Below are 18,759 nucleotides of genomic sequence, written 5' to 3'. Positions count from 1 at the left end.
CTTTGCATTTCAAGACTATTCAGCAGTAAATGTCACAGTAAATATGTTGATTCATTCCCTTGGTGAATACTTTGTCATTTCATCTGCGCTGAAATAATGGAATGTAAAATGGGTGGCCGTGTTTATTATTGAACTCTGCTAATCACTCTGTTGTTCTCCTTTCCCCTCTGCGTTCCTCTGCTTTCACTCAGACTGACTGGCTGCTGGGCGAACATCCTGATTGCTCCAAACTGTTTCAGGTCAGCAGAGAACTACCAGACTTGTGTCACCATGGCAACAAAGACTGTGGCCCAGCAGCAGCGGGGTTCTGCCGGCTCACTAGACGAGTGGGTCAGTGAGTCCTGGACAGAGGGTGAATTGGGTGCAACCGGAGGCCACAACCCCCCTCGGCAAGGCAAACAGGCCCCCAGGGCCGAACCTGAAGAGGACATAGACGTCCTGGAGCCTGGAGCCCGAGAAGGAGCTCTGCAGGAGAACCTCACAGTCTCAACAATCGCACCCGAAATGGAACATGAGGAATCAACGGGCGTGAGTCAGCGTATCCCCTGGGAGACACAAGAGACGGTTACAGAATTAGAACAAGTTCCCAAAAAACTATCCAAAGGATTACAGGCTCATGAAGAATCTGAAAAGTGTCTGAATTTAGGTGAGGATACTTTCCTACTCCCTCCTCCCCTCAGTGCCTCACCAACAGAGGAATGTCCTGAGAAAGAAGACCTTTCCAGCCTAGAGGGGGAAGTGGCCGCGTGTATCAGTGATGCTGAGATCATCTCAGACCCAACGGAAGAGCTTACGTCTTCTGATAGCCAGAATAGTCAGGAATGGCCACAGACTCCTCAGCTCACTGAACCTGTTGATAGAGGTGTGAAGTCAACATCTGAAGAGACAGCAGGAGACAGTGTGGAAACACAAGAGGAGGCCACACAGTTAAACTCATCACCAGGTGGTCAATTTGAACATTATTTGTCAGGGGCTGCTGCTGAAGCAAATCCGCCCAGACACAACTCAGATGATGCATTCGCCATCGACTCTCCTCCTTTTGCTGATGAAGTAGAGGAGGAAGAAGAAGTGAGTGTGGACTCCAAGCCCCTGTTCATTAATTCCCCAGTTAGCAGTGAACAAGACCCAGCCTCAACCCAGCCTGCAATTCCCCCAGGCAAACAGCAGGGGGAGCAACTGCCCCAAAGCCAATGTGCATTTGCCCCCAGGGGAGCAAACCAGGAAGCAGCACAACAGGTGCTCAGCCAGGGCTCTCCACCTTTGTCGACCGTTGCCATGGAGCCGGCCAATCAGGGCGCGGCAGCTTCTCAAGGCTCTGGTTGTGTTATAGCTATGAGAGAAAGGAACAGAAGGGCGGGGGAAAGGACAGAGGGAGAAAGCAGGCAAACAGGTGGAGAGGAAGGACGGAAAGAGAGCAGACTTGACCCAGGCAAGACAGAGGGAGAGAAAAATACCGGAGGAGTGTTAAAATATTCAGAGACAATCCAAAAACTGGAGCAGAGGGCAGAAAAATATAGCTCTGTATCTTGTAAACACAGCAGAGCCACCAAGATGGAGAGTGACTCATATGATGACAGCCAAAGTGACAGCGGAGTATCGGCAGACTTCTCTCCATGCAGCACTTTGGAGAGCCACACCACCATCCCCACGGGCCTCCCCACAACTCTAACCAACGAGACCCCCATTGAGAGGGAGATCCGACGGGCTATAGAACGTGAACACAGCCTGCGAAGATCCAGGGGGCTCCAGAATCCACCCACCACCCCGGAGTACGTTGAGATCCCTTTGAGGAAATCCATCCTTGCCCAGTCGCTACCTGCCAAGTCTGAGAGGGGTCAAGGCAAAGACAGGCAGTTCGCTGGGAAGAAGATGCAGCAGGAGATCCACGCCGAAGCCCAGAGAGAGCAGGCTCTGGTCAAGCTTGGGAAAGTTCCAGGCTTCTATGACAAAGGCACAGTCCGCCAGCTCAAAGAGAGGAAACAGCTTTTTGAGGCCTTTCAGGAGCCCAAGGACTCATCCTTGACTCTCTCAAACAGGAGCAAGGCCCCGTCCTGGGCTTCTGCCAGCGACCTTTCCACCCTGGAGAACCAGGAGGACATCTCATCGCCGGCATCCACACTAGGAGGCTCGTTTGTGGAGAGGAGACGGAGCCTAGACCTGCTGAGTCAGACACAGAGCCCCACCTCAGCGTCGGCCAAGGGAGGAGGTTTCACCCCCACGTCTCCCAGAGGACCGGGCTTCTCTGAGGGGACTGGCTGCCAGGTGATCATCCTAGAGAATAACCTGGGTCTCCCAGCCAAGATGCTTTACCCCTCCAAACCTCTGCAGCACCCCAACAGCTCAGCCTCCTTCACAGAGGCAGAGGCCCTCACTGTGGTCGACTCGGGAGCTCTTCACGCCTCACCCTCCAGGACAGGAGGATATGGGGGGATTACAGGGAGAGAGGAAAAGATGGAGGAGGAAGAAGAGGAGGCGGTGCCCAAGGAGAACCCCTTTTTTAAGCTGCGCTCCTCCACTGCTTTGGTTAAAGTGGAGCAGGATATCCGGGAGGCTCAGGAGAGGGAGAGGGAGCTTCGCAACCAGAGGAGCAGCCTGTATGGGGGCACAGGGGTTTCAAGAGGAAGAGGGGGAGGAGGAGCAGGACGAGGAGGAGGAGGGAGGCCAGCCAGCATAGAGAGACAGAGCCCTACGTTCCCTTCTCCTCCTCCCCTGAACGGACTAGCTACTCCTGATTTACCTGCCTCCTCGTCCAAGGGGGGAGCTGGACCCCCAGCAGGTTAGTGCAGTGTTGGTGGTTGTGTGTGTCTTTGTCTTTTGCTGTGTCTGAGTCTGTGCGCATAAGCCCATACAATGTGGGTGTATGCTTGTGGGTGTGTATGCGTTCAGTTTTTATATCTGTGCATGGTGAGATGATGAAAATCCCCTGAAACAGCCCAGCGAGCACATTATTTCATTTTTCTCATGGCCAGTGGTACATCTCAGATCGGCTGTCGAAATCAGTGTTAGCTGCTAGCAGCAAATTTTGCTCCAGAGACCATAAGCTTGCTAGCCAACAAACTACAGTGCTGTAACTCAAACATAAACGTAGCATCTAGCTTCTCGTATTAATTGCCAAAGTGAGGAAAAAGTCCTGAGTCATATTTTGACCCTTTATTGTGTCAGCAAGAAAGATTTGAAAGAGTCCAGTTTTGGGATGAGGTCTAAATCCACCATTCAAAAACTGCATACAACTTGTTTTCAGTTCTTATGGCGATATATCAGAGTTGAGTATAGAAGCCTTTAACAACAAGGGCAAATGTGAAATACAGTGCTGCCTCTACAACCTGCTGAGAAGAGGAGTTGTTATGAGGCATTTTTGTGTTTCCTCAACATTGGTGTGCATGTACCATGTGTGTGTGTGTGTGTGTGTGTGTGTGTGTGTGTGTGTGTGTGTGTGTGTGTGTGTGTGTGTGTGTGTCTGTGTGTGAATGAGTGTGTTGCCAGTGCCAGTCATAGCAGGCTTTGACGGCTGTGTGACAAAGCTGGCCAGGGTGTGCCACTACATTACCTGTATGACTCAGTGCCGGGAAATGAACAATACAATGATTATTGCTTTATAGACAATGGGTTATATAACTTTTTTCATCGTCCTCCACTTCATCTATGTTGCCCTAGTATTGGTTTCTATTTCACCATGTTCGTGTTCAATCAAATGAATTTCTTACCCTGTATTCCCTCTGCATGTCCTCTGTCTCCTCTCTTTCTCTCTGCTGCTTCACCATGTTCACTGTTCATTTGATTCAACAGGCTTTATTGCTCCGAATTTATCACAGTGTGGAGCACAAACAAAATTACAGGAACACAAAACTCTCCTCTCGCTGTTCTTTCCCTCACCCCTCTTTTTTTTCTCTTTCTCTCTCTTCCAGCACGCCAGTCCCTTGGCAAGTTGGGCATGTGGCCTCCGGCCCAGGCTGAGGACGAGCAGATTAGCCGGCCAGAGGTAAGTCAGAGTTTCCGTTGACATTTATCCATGGCCAGATACTTTCCACTACACTTTGAATACATTTTTAGATGATTGTAGATCTATTTTTGTAGTTTTGCTGCATAAAATACACAACCTAACAACCCTTCCCTGGTTCTGGTAGACTTAGTACGGGACATGAAAATCTAGGCAAATCACCTTCCCGAGTCTCCCTTGAATGCTGCTAAGAACACATCAGGTGCCGCATTCATAAAGCTCCTTTAACTAAGAGTTCACATCACTATATCAATTGCATTGTGGCTTATAGGTTAAACTGGCCCCAAAGCAGCACGAATATGGACATGGCATGTTTAGAACTGCATTGAACTGCACAGGTTCTGATGAAGAAAGACGCCCAGGAGGCTGTCAGCATCCCTTTCTCCGCAAATATGGGCCACAAACATCTGATAACACACTGAACACACAGTAAGGAGCTTATCTTTACAGATAAGGAGAGGGAGCGAGGGTCCCTGAGAGAGAGAGAGAGAGAGAGAGAGAGAGAGAGGGAGAGAGGGGTGTCTGCAGAGTGGTGTGGGTGGCCATATGTATGTTTGCAATCAATAGAGGAGAGAGAGGAGAGTTCATTGACAATCCCACTGATTTCCGCTACCTGCCTCGTGGGTCTTGTATCCCTTTGAAACGGCGGTATCTCTGATTAGCACTGAGCGCTGCACTATAGGCTTTAGCTCTGTGATTCAGTTTGGTGCTGGCATGCTGCGCTATCCTAGGGTTTAGCTGCACGGTTCAGTTTGACATTGGCATTAGCAACGTTTCACTCTGATCTCTCTCTCTCTCTCTCTCTCTCTCTCTCTCTCTCTCTCTCTCTCCCCCATAGTTGGTTATCTGCTTTCTCCACAGAGACATAGTTCCTGATAACAGATGACGAATAAACGGAGGATTGCGAGAGAAACGGCCTCAGTTGTTGACTTAGTCACACTCGACATGGCTACGGATCACAGTCGCATTAACCTCCCTCTGACTTCTTAGAGCTAATGATGTTCATCCAAGAGTCGACCTTTAGAGGAAAAAGAAACTCATACATCTCTTTTTATCTCTTTGCTTCTTTTCCCCATGTCTCTTGCTCCCGCATCCCCCACATCTGACGTTTCTACTCTTTCATCCTCTCTCTCTCTCTCCTTCTCTCTACCCCTCTCACTCTATCTCCCATTTCCATCTTCCATCTCCCTCTCCGTCCCTCCTGTCCTTTCTTCCACTCTTTCCCCCCCCCCCCCCCCCCAGGCCCTCCTGAGTCCCCGGACCCCCAGACAGAAGACTCCTCTGCTGCAGCGCTGGGAGTCGGGCCTGGTCAACGGACACGGAGAGGAGGATGACTGAGGACAAAGAGGACGGAGCGAACCGAGGGAGGGAGGAAGGTTGACTGAGACTTTTTGAAGAGCAGGGCTGAGAGACTGTCGAAATAAAAAAAAAAAAAAAAAAAAGGAGGGCAGCGTCAGGGGAGGGGAACGAACCGGAGATGAAATGAGCAGGAGAGGGGAGGAAAGGGAGATGACTGATGAAGGGGAGGACAAAGAGAATGTGAAGTAAGAAAGAGGACAGGGATTGAGGGGGGAAAAGGGGGTCAGGAGGATTGGGAGCAAGGAAAAGGATTGGTGGTGGACTGAAAACCCTGAAGGCCCCTGAAGGAGAGGAGGAGGAGGAAAAACTCCCAAGAAGGGCCACCTATTAGTGGCAAAGCACTGGCTCTGTTTCTGGTGCTGCTGGCCTACACTGGAAGACTGTCGGACTAGTGAACGAAAAAAGGCAAGAGAATAATGAAACTGCACTGGACAAGAGAGAGATGTTTAATTTTGGAAGAACGGGATTTTTCTAATCTTAATGGACTTCCTTATCATTGGAGTTTTTCTGAAAGAGGAGTTATTTAAATAGATTGAGCATCGCAGTTTTGTGTATCTGCTACTGAAAATCAGCTATGAAGACAATGACCAAACTGCAGCACCAGTTTTGTATGTGTGTAAATATATGAGGCACGTTTTGTAATAACCCTTGGGAGACTATTATTTTTCTACTCCCACTGTTTCTATTGAGCGTTTTCCAGTGCAGATTGTCAAATCATATTCATATTTGTGAGGTAATGTTAAAATGGATTATTAAAAATCTCTGTATATAAGGAATGTTTAATTCTAATCAAACAGCACCATCAATATCATAACACCACCCTTGATTGCAGATACTTTACACATACTTTGTCTTTTCATACATGATATAGGCTGGTGATCTGACTTTGCTACATAATACATAATACTTCAATAATAGCTGTTATGTTGTAGGCCGAAGACTTCTTGACACATTTTTCAAATGTTTTGGAATGAAACTTCACACGCATATTTAGGCTCTTCCCATTGAGTCAGACACATTATCAATAGGTCCGGTGTTATTGTAGTATCTTATGTACCACAACAGTCTGAGATTAAACTAGTTACAGCGGTGTCATCATTATGGGACGGGTTGCCTGTTGCAGTCATGTCATTACAGTTTCTCCTCTGGTGCATGTTTGCCTCCATCAGGGCTTGGCCTGAAACTGGCACTTACACTACAGAATGTGTGTTCTGGCCACAGCATCAGATGCCACCGATTCTCTCCAACAATTATCTGCTTTGCACGTTTGCCCCTATTTGGGTTTCCTGCACAGGCAGTGGTCAAAGAGAAATTTGTCACCATGGAGACAGCTTTGGAAGATGCTGTGTGCTAGAATTAAGCAGTCTAAGTGCCTTGTGTGTGTGTGTGTGTGTGTGTGTGTGTGTGTGCGTGCGTGCATATGTGTGTATAGGTGAGATCAGCAGACCACGCTTTAGTGACCTCCCAATCTCCTGTGAATAATTCATCACCTCATTCTGACTGGACGCAGCCCATTGACACTGCCAGTATATTATTATGGTCTGCCCTGGGTACAGCCACGGCAACTTAAGTGCTCAAAATTATTAATAAGCTTTATTCCTCACTAGGCAACTTCCCTCATATTGCCACCTTGCCAGGCCTGATGGCACATCACCAAGGTGTTGGTATTAAAGCGAGTGATGTATCGGCTGTCAAAATGTCCGAGGCTGATATATAGCAAACCAACTGAACTACGCTCGCTATGATCTGAAACCTTGGCACAGTGGAGGAAGGCTTCTGTTCTGTTACCTATAGGAAGAACATCGGAGTAAAAGATCAAACATTCATTTTCATGCGCACACCATCAAACATGGCAACCCAAACACAACCCCTCAGGCCAGGCTGCACTGTCCTAGTCATCACTCACTCCTGTGTCCAAAATCTGATCTCCACCCAATAATAAGCCTCCAAACCTGTCTATCACCTGCTCGGCTCCAAACTAATTTCCATGATATTTCATTATCGGTGTCTTCCAAAGCCGTCCTGGCATGAATTTACTGAAGCAGCATTGTGTGAGAGAGTCAGCGTTTAGAGGATTAGCCTCTGCTCTTGTAATGCCTCTTTGTCAAGAGGACAGAACAATAAGAGGACGTGGAGGGACGAGGGTGTGTGTGTGCGTGTGTGTGGGCTTGAGTGTGTGTGTGTGTGTGTACATGTGCGGAAACGTACATATTTGTGTAATTTCTGATTTACAGTATCGTTATGTGTGTCCAATATGTGTGTGTACTATACAGTGTGTATGTGAGTGCATGCATGTGTGATTGCGTGTGTCTGTGTATGTGTGTTTGTGTGCGCACGCATGTACTAATAACCTTTTGGTGTACGTGATGTAACCCAAGACACCACAAAACACTCCTGAAACAACTGTGTGCCTGTCATTGAATATGAAAGGTAGCTGATTGTTCAGCTCCATTTCTAAGAAGCCATGCAAAACATGGTTATGTACGGTCTGCTGGGTTTATGCCGTGCCTGGCTATGCAATAACAATCCATGCAGCCCCTGTACTGGTATGAGAACTGGTATGAGAGTCTGAGAATGGTAGCTCACTGCCTCTGTCATACAGGTGTGTCTGTGTGTGTGTGTGTGTGTGTGTGTGTGTGTGTGTGTGTGTTTACAGTCAATAGACAATAAAAGAGGAACGAGATCAGAGATTATCCTGTTCATTTCCACACACTTTTGCATATTATAATGCTCGGTGTGGGAGTGCGTTCTGTTCCTTTGATGCCAGAGAGAAGGGGGAATAAAATGCCACAGCTGAGTCACAGAAAATCAGCATAAACCCTTGACAGCAGCAATTTCATACAGTCTGTGTTTCATTGTATGGAAAAGAGCACTTATTTCCTACTCTCTTTATAGAGTTGTTATTCATCACTGATTACTTCATTATGCAACAAGCAGTCATTACTCTGGTCTGGTACAGTACGTGTTCCTATCCGTCATTTATTACTGTTGGAAACACTTCCGTCATCTTTGACCAGGTTGCTGTCAGGTGAAAACCTTGTGACTCCAATTAATTCATCAAATCCTTTCAAAAGCCCTTGGATGAACTCATGAAATGCATAGTCAAGCTAAAAGCAAGGCTGTTTCTTCTTAACATTTTGGAGATATTTCACCTGACAACAGCGGTATGTATGTTGTATGTGCCGCACTCCACTGTTGTCTACAGATTGTTTTGCCATACATGCTTGGTAGCCGGTAAGTAGTTGAAGCAACACCAGGTTAAAACTCTTTTTCAAAGATCACGATCACACTTCATGCTGTGTACATTACACTCATTAACTCGTTTTTGCTCTTGCCCTTGATTCCAATACGGCTTATTTTGCAAGGCTATCTGATTTATATTACTGACAGTTCAGATAACGCCACGGACAGAAGGGGTGAAGTCCTGGTAATGGAGAGGCCTTGCCAGTAATGTGTCTAAGCCCATTGTGGCCTAGAGATTCGGCCAAAGCAACAGCATCTTTCTTTATGATAATAGATGTGTATAAGCTACTGAAGTAACTTCAATCCTCACTTTAGTCATGCCAACACAAAGACTTCAATTTACTCAGTAAATTCATAATGTGCATTGCATCAGATTAAATCACATTATAAATCCAAATGGGCTGCCAAAACTTTCAGTCTAGATTAAGTGCCAACACCACCCACAGTCTTATATTTCACACCGCCATATCCAGTCTGCGTACACACAATGGCCTTTAGCTAATACACTGGAAACACAGCATGGGATGACATTAAAAGGCCAATTTTCATGAATTTTAGGATTGCAAATGTCATTTAACTTGATGAAATATCAACCTCTCTCATAATTCAATGTCTCACATATGCATGCTTCCGCGCGCACACACACACACGCACGCACGCACAGAAGCACGCGCACAGGGTGAGGTAGCCAGTGTAGTGAGAGTGCACATTAAGGCGCCATAAGGTTCATCAGCACGGTGAACTCATATCACTCAGGCCTCTTATCTTTATTCTACCTATTACAGGTCCAGCTGATGTCAGTAACCAGAGCTGGATATCTCTGCTGCGGGTGTGTGTGGGTGTGTGTGTTCAGGGTTGTGTGTGTGTGTGTGTGTGTGTGTGCACATGAGAAGATAAACTATGACTCAGACATGTTTGCCAAATGGAATGGAATTTGCAATCCTTAAATTCATGTAAATATTCCTGTCCTCGCATATCAACTGTTGTGTGTTGAGAGTGTGTGTGAGCGAGAGAGAGAGAGAGAGAGAGAGAGAGAGAGAGAGAGAGAGATAAAGAGAAAGTATGTGTATATGCATGTGCATGGCTGACTTCTACTGACAGAAACCCGGTAGCTCCATGCTGCCACGGAAGCCAGTAAAACGCAATAAAGCTCAGAGAAATACAGAGTGCGCTTTTCTGCTGCTACGATGACAGCCCTTCTGTGCCGAGAGTTATGGTCCGCCATAAAATCCCACATAAACAGGTAGGAGGTGTATCTCCCTCCTCCTCCGTCCTTTTTCCTCCCTGACTCTCTCCCACTGCGCTGAAGAGTCTTCACGGAGTCCAAAAACAAACGGAGCTGTCATGACTCAAAACAAATGTGTTGTTGTGACTAAAACAGAGTGTCCTCGGGGCGGACGCTTGCCCCGTCACACAGCATGTCATCATATGGTGAAAAGTGGCCCACTCATCAGTTGTTGCTGTGCAGTATTGTGGATACACCAGGGGTAGGACTCCTTTGGGTGCTGCACCTTACATGAACCTCAGGGCCATATTTATCTACTGTCTAAGAATACAGGATGTGTTCTGTCTATCAGTGTGCGATTAAGTCATTATGAGTGAGATAAATGGCACCCTTTACGTGGTACTGTAGGTGTGTTTTTGACACCCAAACCATGTATAAAGGGTGCCCTCTACAGAATATTTAGCAAAACTACAGCAGAACCTGGGGCCGGATTCACAAAACCCTCTTAAGAAAAAAAATCTTCTCAAGTGCCATTTTTTTCTTAACTTTAGTCTTAAGAAAAAAAAAAGGAAAAAATGCTATTCTCAAAAACAGTTGTTATATATTTTCTTAACTTTCTTCTTATGTTTCTTCTTAAGAAAAAACATACAAATAAATGGTATTCTTGAAATGAAAGTTCTCAAATTTGTTCTTGATTTTTTTTCTTAACTTTAAGACAGCCCTTCACCTGTCTTAAAATTCTTACAGTGAAAAGGTAAGCCTATAATATCATATATTTAAACACATTTTAGACAAGTAGGTTATAGTTCAAAGTCTTCATAAGTTCCCCTACACCTAACATTAAGATTAACATTTATTGTAAAGCTTTCTTTGGTGTAGGGTCAGGTAGGCCTCTGTCTCATGTTTATTGAAAATAAGCTAGCACATTTTACAGTTACCAACAGCAACCAATGTTTAAATCTTTGCCCTAGTTGCCCTAAATAGGTTTTTCCCCAATTGTTTTGTAGATGGAAACACTTTGGGTTGCCTCCTAGCCTCGTCTCCTAGCCTCAATGGCAGTAAGCCTAAAGTTTATTAACCAGAATTAATGTTGGAAGTTGGAAAATTAAAGAAATTCGTAAGAAATGAGACTGTTACTAGGAAAATATTGAGGAATTGCACGTAAGAGCGTTCTTAAGAACTTCCTAAAATTTCCTCTTATGTCATATCTTAAGAATCCGGCCCCTGGTCACTGGAAATAAAGTATGTGTTACCTTTTTTTTTCTCCAGCATACACTGTGCATAGTATGTGTATGCCATTATGTATTTAATTTGTCAGAAGCAATGTGAATTATGTACAGGTTAAGGTAAATCATCATTTTTAATGGTCCACAGCCTTCCCTCTTTACATAGAGGATGTACTGCATATGTGCCTGTAGCAATATGAAATCACTTGTATCAGTCGAGCCAATATACAATTGCAAAGTTAAGTTATATTACAAAACACAACTTCCATGTACAAAAGGAATAAAAAAAACATCTTGTATTGCATTCAGTGACTCAGAAACAAACATCATATCCTCCCAAGTTGTACAATCTTACTGCTACACATGAAATAGGAACTTATGACACATCCTTTACTCTCCTCCTGTGTCACTCTAACTGATGCTACCTTGAGAAAGTAGAATAAAGTATAAACACAGAGACCTCAGAGAGGGGGACAGAGAGAGAGAGAGAGAGAGAGAGAGAGAGAGAGACATTACTAATAGTTTGGGGTTGTAAATGTGGAGAGAGGGTTCCATAAAGGGGATCTGGAGGCTGCCGCTGTAGTTGTGCCCTCATCGGCCCATTCCTACACACACACACACACACACACACCAGTATAAGATCTCAATATAATGTCTACAATGTAATTTTTCATATTTTTCTACTGCTTTTACTATAAAAGCAAATTACGTTTCCATTCGCACAAATGTTTCTCACTGCCATTTTAAAAGGTGAAAGCAAGCAGGTGGCTGTGTATGTACCTGATGCATCTCAATAGGGCCAAAAGCTGACAAATGCTGAAAAATTAGTGTAACTCTTGACAAAACTGCTCATCTACATATTTCCAACATGAGTAACAGTCTGAGAAGCAGCAGGCGAGAGGAAGCCGCCACACACCGCCGCTGAGGCTGGGATGCATCTAATGAATTCATTAATGTGTTCTGGAGGTCCCGAGCTCCTCTCATGATCACCGGTTAGCTTTTGCCCGAACTGATGATGGCAGCGTTCTGCCGCTTAAGATGGCCGCTCAGTAGCGGCGCACAGAGAGAGCCTGGGGAGAGCCTTTTGCCTAATGAGAGCCCTTCATCAAGCTAATTAATGAGAGTGATTACAACTAATGAGAGGCGGGCCCAGGCCCTGCTCGACAGCACTAATGAGAAATATGTGTGGGTTTCAGATGCGAGTGTGTGTGTGTGTATTTGTGTATACAGTGTGTGCACGTGTATGTGTGTGTGTATGCGTGTGCATTTGTGTTTACAGCAAAAGGATCGAGGAAGTTTACAGTTGTTTGCAGTAGCGAGTTGAAAGGAGAAACATAGAGGCAGCAGAAAGACAGTGTAATGTGAGAACCAGAATAGAAACAGTCAGTCAGCAAAACGCAGTAGTACAAAGTCAAGGCAAGAGGAAGCTATTGTAGGCCCAATGGTAGAAATAAATCAATCATCAAATTTTTATTAGCACATGGACATGCATGTGAGAGATAATAGTTACCTGAGAGTTGAAGCTTGTGGGTCTGAGCGTAAGGTCTGCAGAAACAACCAGCAGTCAAGTTATCAGTCAGTAGTTAATTATTAATCAATCAATACACATTCAATATTTTGCAGAACTACAGAACCCCTGTGGGAGAAGTTAGAGGAAACTCTAAGAGAAAAGAGAAATAAAACTTGGGCTCTAGCCGTCAGGATGGAATCTGAGGAGGAACCATGGGTGTGAAAAGAGAGACTTACCAACAACATGGTCCTTAGCATGGACTTGGGTCCAGAACTGTGCTTCCCTCCTGAACAGCAAAGCACAGAAAGCTTTAGCAACACCGGTGACTCACTGCAATATGGCATTTTATACACTAAGTGTTATGGAAAGGAAATTGATAACCCTGAGGCTGGACGACATAAAGGTAGGCCGATAATATGAAATGGAAATGTGGATATCCATTTGATAGAGGCAGTATGTACACCCAGATTAACATGATATTGTATTGAAACCTTGCACCAGCATTTTATTATATATTGCATAGTATTTGATCATGATACTTTTATTCCAAACAGTCCATTATGTTACCCACTTGAAGGAAATATTTGCAGTTAACGCTGTCTCACAATGTTGCTCATGTATCATGGCTGTCACAGTGGTGCCGAGGAAATTACACTCGCTTGTCACAGCTTTAGGAAGGCAACATTATTCTTGGTAAAAAAAAATCACTTCAGGGGAATGCCATTGTGGTTGACCTCAGCGAAGCACATTGATGAATCATCTAATGGTCTTAACTATAATGCGTACTTGACAAGTGAGCAATAATATAAAAAAATAATAATAATAATACCTTTTCTTCTTTTCTTCAGCTGCTGCTTGTACTTCAGACGAGAGGAGTGACAAGGAAAGAGAGAAAAAATGAAATGTTTCACAAAGGATGCATGAATCCAAACACAAGTGCAAACTTATCATTGAGGATGTAGGGATCCATGTTGCATGTGTATCATACCTTTCCTGTGTGCCACCACCACCAGCAGCGCCACCACACAGACGAATAAAACCACAGCAGAGATAGAGCCCAGCACCAGAGGCCAATCTACACCTGACACATCTGCAGACATCACATCGCATTATTACCAGCACTGTTATAGCAGAATAAAGAAATGTGTGATATAAAATGACATATCATTAAGGGCCACTGGACTACGAGAACTATGGCTCGGGATAGTTGTAGCCATTTTAAATTGCTCAGTGATGCATTCCCCTGTACCTCAGACAGCTGATAGGTGGTGCGTTTTAATTGGCTGCAAGCCTATGGAAGTTTTTCACATCGTATTGCTGCACATACACAATAGATGAAACCACATTGCATGCTGATTTATTTTGGTTGTACCTGTTGGAGATTGAGGGGTAATTCCTGAAAGATGAAAAAAAAAAAGAAACAAACAGTCATTGGATGAAAATACATTCTCTCTCTCTCTCTCTCTCTCTCTCTCTCTCTCTCTCTCTCTCTCTCTCTCTCTCTCTCTCTCTCTCTCTCTCTCTCTCTTTCTCTCGCTCTCTCTCTCTCCCTCTCTCTCTCTCTCACACACACACCACACACACATAGAGACATATACAGACACAACAACTACACCACTGTACCTCTGGATACAGCCAGAGGGAGGCTGCGTTCAGAGTTGCTCCACTCCCTCCCCAGCAGCACACTGTACTGGCACTGGTACTGCGCTGTGGGAGCGTCCTGGACTGGCATCGGGAAGACGGCCTGATAGCGGGTCAGGGGGGCATGGTGGGTGGCGACGGGGACCTTCGTATCCGCTAGGTAGAGGGAGAACACGCCGCCGGGGTAGGCGGGAGACCCCGCGCATGACAAATGCCACACTCCCGCCTGCTGCTGCAGAGCGAGGGTGGGCACTGGCAGCGAGTCTGACAGGAGGAAAAGATCGGGGGGAAATATTAACTAGGTGCATTAGTTGGAATGAGAAGTGATGCCTTGCATACATCATTTTGTAAAAAAAAAAAAAAAAGCGCTTTTAGGTAAGAGAGATGAAGTGTCTCAACAGTTTCCTCAATTTCTTAAGCGCTGCAATACCTGCCGTGGGACTTTGTTGACCAATGTTTACCGGCAGTAACAAAAGTTTATCACTTCCTTGGCAAATGTGTTTCAAACATAAATAATCCGATAAGAACTTGTTTTTTTTGCAACGACAGTCACAGAGGGCATGCTAACCTGTGATCGTGACCTGAACCATGTTGCTGACAGTTGAATTGATCAACGCCCTCCTTCTGGTGACCTGGTAGAGGCAGGTGTAGGAGCCCCCCTCTCCTCCCGTCACCGGCCCCACACTGAAGGCTCCCGGCTGGGCTGGGAGGTTTGAGACCGGGGCGGCCTGGGGGCGGAGCACCATGGAGGTCGGCCCGGTCGGCCCGGCTGTCTTCAGCAGAAGGAAAGATGCCGGTACGGGGTTTCTATTCCGGGACTGGGAGCGAGACTGGGGCTGGGGAGCGGGGACGGAGCAGTGGAAGGACAGCATGTCGCCGCGTTTTACCAGACCACTAGAGGGCTCCACAGACAAGACCGGAGGAGGGAAAGACGGCGGCGGGCGAGTAGGGGCAGCAGTGCCTGTCGAAGAGCAGAAAGAGAGAGGGAGGGAAAATAATTGTCTTAGTTTCTCTGGATTCTTAAAATATACAACTGATGTTTCCAGGGGGAAATGAGGTCAATAAAAGTCATGGATTACTGCCCCTTTAATATAGAGTAGGCAATACACTGGAGTGTGTTTGTGTGTGAGAAAGAGAGAGAGAGAGAGAGAGAGAGAGAGAGAGCGAGAGAATGACATGTGATCTATCCTTTCACTACTGTAATAAACATTTAAAAGCTGATTTGCTGTAGTTTATTGCACATATTTTTGTGGCCTTATTGCTTTGATAGATACCATACAGTGGAGAATAACAGGAAAGATGGGGGAAGAAACACAGAGAGACTGACATGTGACCTATATGCTGCGCACCATTGCTTTCATGCAAATGACACGTGTAAGACATAAAATAAAGCCAGTAACACACTCGGGTGTCACAGTTTGCCGCAGTTTGCTCGCCACACTTCCTTCTGTAACCGTTAACATAACAGAGCAGCGCACATTGTGTTTTGAAGTTGGTGGGTGTGTGTGGGTATGTGGTTTCTATATGAAGTGCAGGATGTAACTACTCCACACACACACACACACAGCACAAGACAATATGACACCGCAGAGAGCACCTGTGGCTCTCTGGCGGATGGGAGTGTTTATTATGTTATACCGCATGCAGAGTCACTGCTGGATGCAGATTGAACAGATAAACTGTATGAACTCTTTTGTTCTCCTGTCAATAAAACACAAAAGCTAGAGCCCAGATCTAATCTTAGACCAGCACAGTATCATGCTTTCCCTCTGTTTATCCATTTATAATAGACTGATTATGCGATGTGTGTTTTTTATCCCATCATGAAGTATGACTAATGTGGTTTTGCCTTATGCCGCTATTTGCTGCTGTTTGCATTTACTACTTTTGAGTCTTTAGCACTGATGGTAGTAAGTATTCAGATAAGTGTTTGGTCACAGCTATTTTACACACACACACACACACATACACACAGACACACACACACACACACACACACCTTGTTGGTCTCTTATCTTCATATAGGGGCTGAATGCACTATAGGAGCCATGCTGGTTCTTGTACAGACAGCAGTACAGGTCCTGTTGGCCCCCTTCGTCCACCCTGACAGTGAACTGAGCCTGCTCAGCACCATGTTGGTCCTGCACAGAGTCCACCTTAAAGAATGAAGAAAAAAACACACATAAACAGTTAGAAATACAGAAAAAAAAACACAGGAGCACAGTGATAGCTCCTTGTCAGAACTAGTACTTCTATCGGAGTTAAGTTATGTATCCCTATGATGCATCCTCAAAATTACCTCCTGTGTGACCCGGAAGAGTGAAAAGAGAACCCCTCGGTGGCCCGCCGGGGCCCGGCAGACCAGGACCACCGAGTCCCTTGACCTGGAGGAGACCTCAAGGACGGGCGCTGGGAGAACAAGGGGGGCGGTGGAGGTGGAGGTTGAGGCTCCTCCTATAGACAGGAGAGAGAAAGGTAGGAATCAGAAAAGTTCCACAAAGTCCTCTTGGGGTGGAGCATGTAAAAAGACCTCTATAATGGCTTCAATGTCACTGTACCACACTGGAGATTATAATCGCCTATAACTTAAATATTCAGTACATTTTCAACAGGTAGAGTTGTTTTTATAATTCAACTGAGTAACTATAGATACAGTTTTTTAAATGATTATGTAAACTAGGTGACTAGAAGGAGAAGAACAGATACACTGAGAAACAACTAGTGTGATGCTTACCCCAAAGCTGTAGAGAAGTAAAAAGCAGAGTGTATATCCAAAGTGACAGAGAACGTCCAACACTGACAAGCGACATCTTTGAGACAACAAGCAGACTGGAATGGAAACACCTACACTTGAGACGAGCAAGAGCTGCTCTCCCTTTCTTCCTCGTTCTCTCTCTTTGTCTCTCTCTCTCTCTCTCTCTCTCCCCCCACCCCTCTCTCTCTTTCTTCCTCTCTCTCTGTTTTCTTAATAAGTATGACATCCTCTTGAAGACGGAATGATGGGGGAAGTCAAACCTATAAACACACTTCCTTTTTTGGAGTCTGCTGATCGGATGTGTGGTATCATGAGAAATAAATAGCAGGCCCTGCATCCCACTAACCCACAAATGAAAATGTTCCCGTGTCAGCATGTTAGAGGAGATAGGCAGTGTTTACTCCCTCTCTGTTTTCCCACATATCCAGTGCCATATTCCTCTATATTCCTCTGTCTAATTAACAAGTTATGTCCCGTACAATTAGAATTCTAGGCTTTCACTTTCTGTAATGTAATTAAAAACATGAAATGGTCTACTGTAAGCCTGTGTCCAACTATTTAGATATAAGGGGGCCTTCATGAAAAAGAACTACAGCAAGCCCATAGATGAATATTATAGGTCATTATAAACTCGGTCATTATAAACTCTCTATTGAGAACCACAGACACACTATAAGCTCCCAATGGGAATATTATAGTAATATTATTGTGATTTTGGTTTGGGTAATTGGCCTACATTTCACCAAAACACAGATGAAAAGGCTCATGTGTTAGCAGTTGTTGTGTTTGTGTATTCTGTGTTATTCAAAGACTGAGTCGAAAGAAGTAGCCTCAAAACAAGACTTTTAGATAAGACAACAGCTTGAGAAATCAGTTTTTCATTATGCAAAAAGGAGCCGCTTGAAAAATGTGGGAAAACTTTGGCCACAGCCACTTCAGCAGATGCTGGAAGAAGAGAGAAATGTGACCGCAGTGACCGAGAATGTAGGTCATTATTACAATGTTTATAAACTAAATCAACAACACCGAAATTGTATCATCTGCAAAGTGGAAGTAGTTTAGTTTTGATGATAGCCGAGAGAATAAAACTCAGGCAGGCATATAGCCTTTATGAGAATTAGACGGCACATTTTAAAACCATTGTACTAATAAGAAATCTCCAGGTGGCAAATAAACCTAATGATGATATAGGCACAGGCTTCGGTGGTTCCCAAAGTTGGATCGGGGGACTTCCAGGAGCAACCGAGCAAAATTAAGAGTTATATTGACTATTTCATCCACTAGAAGTAAGCATGAAGTTAGCTTCACTGTTATTTTCCCATATACAGTGTATCCAGTTATATAAAGCACTACTAAATCGTATCTAAAAATAAAACTCTTCTCAAATGCAGATCTCTGAGACATATACTCAGTATATCGCATATATGAAATGGGGGTCCTTGGTGTTTCTATAGGGTGTTACACATTAATATGTTCAGGAACATATGTTCAAAGCTACAGCATATATGGGGAACCCAAAAGGGGCTTGAGCTTATTGCTGGTGTATCCCCAACTGACAAGAATAGCTGACCTTAAATGTGCTATATATAGCATTTTTAAATATCATTATATCTTGTTAGATTAATTGCGATACCTTGGTATTGTTACAGCCTCACACCAGTGCAATTGTTAGAGCTAGTCTTTCTTAAAATTAAGACCAAATTTCCCATAAACCCCACTTCCTTAGTTATGTAGAATGTTGCTACTTATCCTCCTCCTTCCTCTTTCACTTGGTTGGTAGTGATTTTTCCGTAGGCCTCATAG

General features: G+C 44.9%; 2 protein-coding genes across 2 annotated transcripts; one reads left to right on the top strand and one right to left on the bottom strand.

Moving 5' to 3' along the window:
- The first annotated feature begins 270 nt into the window (after positions 1-270).
- On the top strand, positions 271-6,336 carry misp3 (MISP family member 3). The gene is made up of 3 exons (XM_071912891.2): positions 271-2,776; positions 3,906-3,979; positions 5,240-6,336. Exons 1-3 carry the CDS (start codon positions 271-273, stop codon positions 5,333-5,335), a joined length of 2,676 nt encoding a protein of 891 aa, XP_071768992.2. The 3' UTR covers positions 5,336-6,336.
- Positions 6,337-11,175: 4,839 nt separating this feature from the next.
- LOC139922385 (uncharacterized) lies at positions 11,176-17,042 on the bottom strand. Its single transcript, XM_078282721.1, has 11 exons — positions 16,936-17,042; positions 16,501-16,655; positions 16,201-16,357; positions 14,770-15,162; positions 14,184-14,465; positions 13,933-13,956; positions 13,549-13,650; positions 13,390-13,420; positions 12,797-12,846; positions 12,561-12,595; positions 11,176-11,655 (listed from the first exon to the last, which is right to left on the bottom strand). Exons 1-11 carry the CDS (start codon positions 17,009-17,011, stop codon positions 11,566-11,568), a joined length of 1,395 nt encoding a protein of 464 aa, XP_078138847.1. The 5' UTR covers positions 17,012-17,042; the 3' UTR covers positions 11,176-11,565.
- Positions 17,043-18,759: the final 1,717 nt, after the last annotated feature.

This window comes from Centroberyx gerrardi, chromosome 3, assembly GCF_048128805.1.
Source record: "Centroberyx gerrardi isolate f3 chromosome 3, fCenGer3.hap1.cur.20231027, whole genome shotgun sequence".
Classification (NCBI taxonomy): domain Eukaryota; kingdom Metazoa; phylum Chordata; class Actinopteri; order Beryciformes; family Berycidae; genus Centroberyx; species Centroberyx gerrardi.
The sequence above is the reverse complement of the archived record's forward strand: the minus strand, read 5'-3'. Positions and strand labels throughout refer to the sequence as shown.

Bases quoted from the DNA above. Each gene is read 5' to 3' on its own strand.
- misp3 (XM_071912891.2), top strand. From the start codon at position 271: ATGGCAACAAAGACTGTGGCCCAGCAGCAGCGGGGTTCTGCCGGCTCA. The intron at 2,777-3,905 runs GTTAGTGCAGTG...TCTCTCTTCCAG, and splicing joins GGGAGCTGGACCCCCAGCAG to CACGCCAGTCCCTTGGCAAG. The intron at 3,980-5,239 runs GTAAGTCAGAGT...CCCCCCCCCCAG, and splicing joins AGCAGATTAGCCGGCCAGAG to GCCCTCCTGAGTCCCCGGAC.
- LOC139922385 (XM_078282721.1), bottom strand. From the start codon at position 17,011: ATGTCGCTTGTCAGTGTTGGACGTTCTCTGTCACTTTGGATATACACT. The intron at 16,358-16,500 runs GTAATTTTGAGG...TCATTCTTTAAG, and splicing joins TCTTCCGGGTCACACAGGAG to GTGGACTCTGTGCAGGACCA. The intron at 13,651-13,932 runs GTACAACCAAAA...TGATGTCTGCAG, and splicing joins TACCCCTCAATCTCCAACAG to ATGTGTCAGGTGTAGATTGG.